Source organism: Eptatretus burgeri, chromosome 9, assembly GCF_056783735.1.
Source record: "Eptatretus burgeri isolate ZD-2024b chromosome 9, Ebu_testis_v1, whole genome shotgun sequence".
Classification (NCBI taxonomy): Eukaryota; Metazoa; Chordata; class Myxini; order Myxiniformes; family Myxinidae; genus Eptatretus; species Eptatretus burgeri.
The window spans coordinates 12,490,488-12,495,951 of NC_140969.1; the positions used below are offsets into that span (position 1 = coordinate 12,490,488).

Consider the following 5,464-nt stretch of genomic DNA (forward strand, 5'->3'; position numbering starts at 1 on the left):
TTGGCCTGGCAGGATGGTTCAGAGGTTTGCACACTCGACTTTCAGCCATCTGGCCTGGGTTCAAATCTCGACCAAGCTATGAACCGTCATCCTGCTGTTTGCAGGCAAGGTGATGTATCGACGTGAGTACCATCCATTGGAGGGACGTTAAAGCGTTGGACCCACAGGCCGGAACATGGATCATTCAAGATCTCACGGTGTCCTTCGTGAAGAGTCGGCGTTATCCCTGGTCACCTGAACAAATTACAGATTCCTGCCCAAAATCAACTTTGGTCGATGTCCTGCATTTGAAGTAACAACCTGACTCGGCTCGATACACCCGGAGCCCTGTAAAGAGGACAAGCCTCTAATCAGGATCATCTTAAAAATAATAAGCTGGAAGAATGACCTCGAGGTATGCGCACTCACATCTAATGTTGGCATCTAATAATAATAATAATAATGTTTAAAACCTGGTGTTGGCTTAATGGTTGGGGTGGTGGCTTGGGATTCTAGGGTCCTGAGTTCAAGTCCCGTTGTCTGCTGAATTAACACCAGGGGGTTGACTCAGCCTGTCATCCTTCTGAGGTCAGAGAAATGAGTACCAGTGTAGCAGCCAAAAAAGCTGCACACAAAGGGAAGGGGTATCAACGAATTGATTAAGTCTGGTATTGGTGTGGTGCAGGCATGATAGGCCGAATGGCCTTCTCCTGTGCCTAAATTCCTTGTAATCTGTCGAGCCTGGATTTGAATCCTGAACGTGCGCCGTCCCTCGGATGGACGTCAGAGATCACGCAGCATCCTTCGCGAAGAGTAGGCGAGCGATCGCCGGCACCGTGGACGAATTCCAAGTTCCTGCCCTAAACCAACAGGGGCGCTGCATCAGTGGAACAGCCATGCTCACAGCACTGATGCAAATCAGCAGCCATAGGCTGCACACAAAATAGTGATCTCGAAACACTACAAAGGAAAAATCTGAGAAAGTTTCTGCATCAACAAACATGGCACAATGTCAGTGCAAACACAAATCGCAAGCAAATCGAGAACGTGCCCACCTTTCAAATCCAAACACACGGTACGAGTCACCGTCACGTTGCCAACACCACGCAACACTGGCTCGCTTCAAATGACGAGCTGGACTGCAGCAAAACTTGACGTCACTTTGGTTATGCAAGTACGAACATTTTATTGGCATAAAACAAAACAAAACGGGAAATAAAACAAAATAACAAATGTCACATTTGTAACCGCTCTATGTACAAGTCCTCCAAACATGTCTAAAATGGATAAAAATTACAGGTTCTGGGATGAAAGGAAACTTAAATCTCGCGAATGCAAACCAAATCACTCCAGACGTACCTGGCGAGTATTTACATTTAAAAGGCTGCGGGGGACAAATTCCATCCCTCCTGAATACCCGGGGTATCAGAGGTCCGTCGCACAAAGTTGGCTGGCACTGATGACGTCTGTAGGTTCAAGGCAGTGCTCGTGGTTTTACAAAATTCCAAACAGCATCGAGGATTGGGGTTAAACGCAACAAGTCGGGTTGGTGTTGGAGATTGGGAGGGGGGGGGAAGAGGTCAATCAGCCACGCAAAGAGGAGGATAGGGTGTGGGTCGCTTTGTCACACGAGAGGGGGGGGAATAGGTACTCCGGGCGGGACGAGGCGGACCGGATTATCATTCCAGCCGCTGTCCACGCTCTCGATAGGCGGGTGTGGGAGAAAGAACGGCCATAGACCCCACTCGCTACACATTGATCGAACAACCAGTCATGCTGCAAGCGCAACGAATGAAAAAGAAACGAGCACAACGCCTTCCTCTTAAAACAATCCTCTACGCCAGGGGTCTCCAACCTGCGGCCCGCGGGCCACATGCGGCCCCTTGGACGGATTTATGCGGCCCGCGGTGCCATATTAAGTTTACATTACAATGTGGCCCGCGATACTGCCAATTTGTCAGGGTCAATGATCAAAGCGTTCTGTAATTTTTATCATGATTTTGATTCATATTAGATACGTGTTTTTAACACGATTATTCATTTATCATATTCGTTGGCAAGAAAAATATATTCAGCACTAATCTTTGTTTAAATTTCCGCATTTTAATAATATATATATTTTTTTCGGAATTTAGCATCCTTTTTTGGGGTGCGGCCCTCTGCCCCTCACCACTTTGGTTTTGTGGCCCTCCGCCCAAAAAGGTTGGAGACCCCTGCCAGTCTACGCTAAAAAAGGCAAAGCGTGCCGAAATACTTTCCGGATACTTCAGCGTGTTCGAGGCTAAAAAGGAACGTCCTGGTTTATTCCGTTGGTCCTTCGTTCTCCAGCGGAAAAATAAAACGACGCAAGCACAATGTTCTTCGTCGCTCGATTTCAGCTACCTTCGTTTAAACTAACGCGAGTGTTCAGACTTCATCTACCTTTCATGTCTACGAGTCCACAAACTGCGAATAAAAATGGCAAAGCAATTCATACCTGGTGGATTAACTCAAATGCCAAATGTGATAAAGTGCAACACAAAGTTAGTGTCAGAAATGCATGAAAAAAATAATAATAATAATAATGATAATAAAATACATTTTTCTTTTTTTAAAAGACGCAGACAAACCATTCTTTCGAGCAACGAACGATTGGTTTGAACACCAAGCGGCTTCACTTCAACTTGGTCCCAGAGGCAGGTCCTCGGCGTGCCCGCATGAACAAGCGGCGGCATCGTGACACCTGGAACGCTTGGCACTCTTTTTGGCCAAATAGACCCTTTTAAATCGGCCTTGCAGACCCCATAGCTTTTTAAGGCCTTGTGGATGCAATCGCTTTGATGTCACCTCTCTGTACAAGCAGTTATGAAAGTAAAATGGGATAGTTGTAGCACCCACCCCCTTTGTTTCTTTGATGTAATTTGGGCAGTGGGAGGGGGAGTGAGGGGGAGAAACATAAATAAGTAAAAAAAAAAAAAAAGAAGGCAAGTGTCGGGAATGGAGCAGAAAGTGGTGAATTAGGGGGAAAATAAAGAATTAACCGACAAGTGAAGAGCGACGAGTAAATGAGTAAAAGTTAGTGTGAGAGTGAGAGCGGGGCGAGCGTCGTGTCACCTGCACTGAGAAAAAGGGACAAAAAGACAAATAATTTAAATGTTTGGTCATTTCAAGAGTAGACGGTTCAAATCCACAAGTACGGGAACTCGATCCTACACTTTACTCAAGCTTGCCCTACAGATCACTTACAGTAGGTCTGATCACCATTAATCATGAGAAAAAAAGTGGCAATTCCGTGGATCATGCCACGTAATACGCCTCGACGGGAAGTCTGCGCCGGTGACAGTACGGTGCCGCGCTGTAGAGACAGCGACGCAGTTCTTTGTTGGAGATGAAGCACACGAAAGGGTTAACACCTGCTTGGGCAAAGCTCAACCACACAGCTGCACTCAGGTAGGCAGAGGGGATGCTGCATGCCTTGACAAAAACCCTCCAGTAGCAGGCAATCACGTACGGTGCCCATAAGAGCAGAAAGAGCAGCGTCATGATGTAGAACATTTTACCAAGACGCTTCTCAGTCTTGAAGTCGTCCAGGACGAGCAGCCGCTTGTTCTGCGCGCCGCCGGCGTTCATGGCCGCACTGGGCCGGATACCCACCAAGGTGGGGGGCGTGGGGCCACGGCCGAAGCCCGCAATCCAATTGGCCGCAGCCTGACCGGTGGCACCGGGTCCATGGAACGTCCAGTTCTGGCTAATGGCCGGCACGAGCTGCACAGGCTTCATCTTGCGGTGGTCGTAGACAAACAGAATGAGCTTGAGGTACACGACCTGCGTGGCGAACACGATGACCACGAGCATGAGCATGAAACCCAAGGAGTCGTTCTCCTTGAAGTACCGGTGCTCGAAGATGCACTGGTCCTCCTCCGCGATGAAGGCGTACGTTCCCACGTCGAACACGGGCGGAAAGGCCATGGCGATGGAAAGGATCCAGGCCATGAACACGATGGCCGCGCAGGTCCAAGAGGTCATGCGCTTCGAGTAGAAGCGGTGATGCGCCACGGCGATGTAACGGGTCACGCTCACGCAGAAGAGCATGAAGGCGGCGTGGAAGCAGAACAAGACGCTCGTGAAGGCCAAGTACTTGCACGGCCTCGGCCCGTACGCCCAGGCCGACGATGCGCCCCCGGCGATGGACGCCAGCACGAACGGGAAGCACACCAGAGACCTGAGCAGGTCGGCCACGCACAGGTCCAACAGGAAGTAGTAGGGCACCTTCCACAAGCTGCGCTCCTTGACGATGATGAAAGCCACCAGGAGGTTGCCAACCGCGCTCGAACTGATGATGAGACCCAACGACGACAGCTTGGCGACGGAGGCGGCCGCGGGACCTGGCCCACTGGCGTTTAGGCCCAGGAAGGCGGCGGCGGCGCCTCCGACCAGGTGCTGGCTCCCGTTCGACATGGGCACGACCGTGGGTCCCGCTAGCCCCTGGATCGCCGCAGCAGCGAGGGGCCCGAGGCACCGGCTCGGAGCTGCGGCGTCAACGGCGCAACAAGCATTTTAATTCCCCCGTAATGAATGTGTAAAAAAAACGGTGGTCGGCCTCAACGGTCCCAGCTCGGCATCACCGCCAGCTGCGCCACCGCCAGCTTACCCGCGGGTCATTTATCAGAGCACGAAGCGACAGGCCGTGCTGGCTGCAAAAAAATGGTGCATCGGTGACGGCGAGCGACGCTTCACTCGTTTGGTTGATATTTCTCCGCCAGGAAGTCGGTTTTTGTCGCCGGTTTGGTGCCTCGGCCTCGCAGGTTTAAACCCGCGGAGGGGGCCGAGACGCAGCGACACAGCGACGGACCGTCCCGGGCCGCGCCGCCCTTTGTTCCCTCGTCGAGGCTCAACTTCCGGGCCTAAGCACCGGGCGCGCCCTGCGCATGCGCACTGCGTGCTCGGAGAGAGGAGGACGCGAAAACCATGCTGCGCATGCGCACTGCGAGCTCGGAGAGAGGAGGACGCGAAAACCATGCTGCGCATGCGCACTGCGTGCTCGGAGAGAGGAGGACGCGAAAACCATGCTGCGCATGCGCACTGCGAGCTCGGAGAGAGGAGGACGCGAAAACCATGCTGCGCATGCGCACTGCGTGCTCGGAGAGAGGACGCGAAAACCATGCTGCGCATGCGCACTGCGAGCTCGGAGAGAGGAGGACGCGAAAACCATGCTGCGCATGCGCAGACGACGGACCAAGCGTGAAGAGAATGAGGTTTTGGTTTGTGTGTGCAAAAAAAAAAAAATGTGTGAAAACTGTGGTGAGACTTCAATAACGAAGTGTGAAGGGAAACGGCCCAAGGGGGATTTAAAAGTGACGAGGTCACTCTGAGGAATTTAGTGAGGGACACATCCAGAATATTGTGTATTCATCCAGTTCTGGTCACCACAACTCAGGATGGACATTGTCGCTGCCATGGAGAGGGCTCGTGGTTGCGTGTTCGAATCCCGTCGACATTAGTAAGT

At 51.7% G+C, this 5,464-nt stretch overlaps 1 protein-coding gene across 1 annotated transcript; it reads right to left on the bottom strand.

Annotated features, from left to right (window-relative positions):
* Window positions 1-1,140: 1,140 nt before the first annotated feature.
* LOC147019546 (putative G protein-coupled receptor 85) lies at window positions 1,141-4,901 on the bottom strand. The gene has a single exon (XM_085894117.1). The coding sequence runs from the start codon at window positions 4,414-4,416 to the stop codon at window positions 3,256-3,258; it is 1,161 nt and encodes a 386-aa protein (XP_085750243.1). The 5' UTR covers window positions 4,417-4,901; the 3' UTR covers window positions 1,141-3,255.
* Window positions 4,902-5,464: the final 563 nt, after the last annotated feature.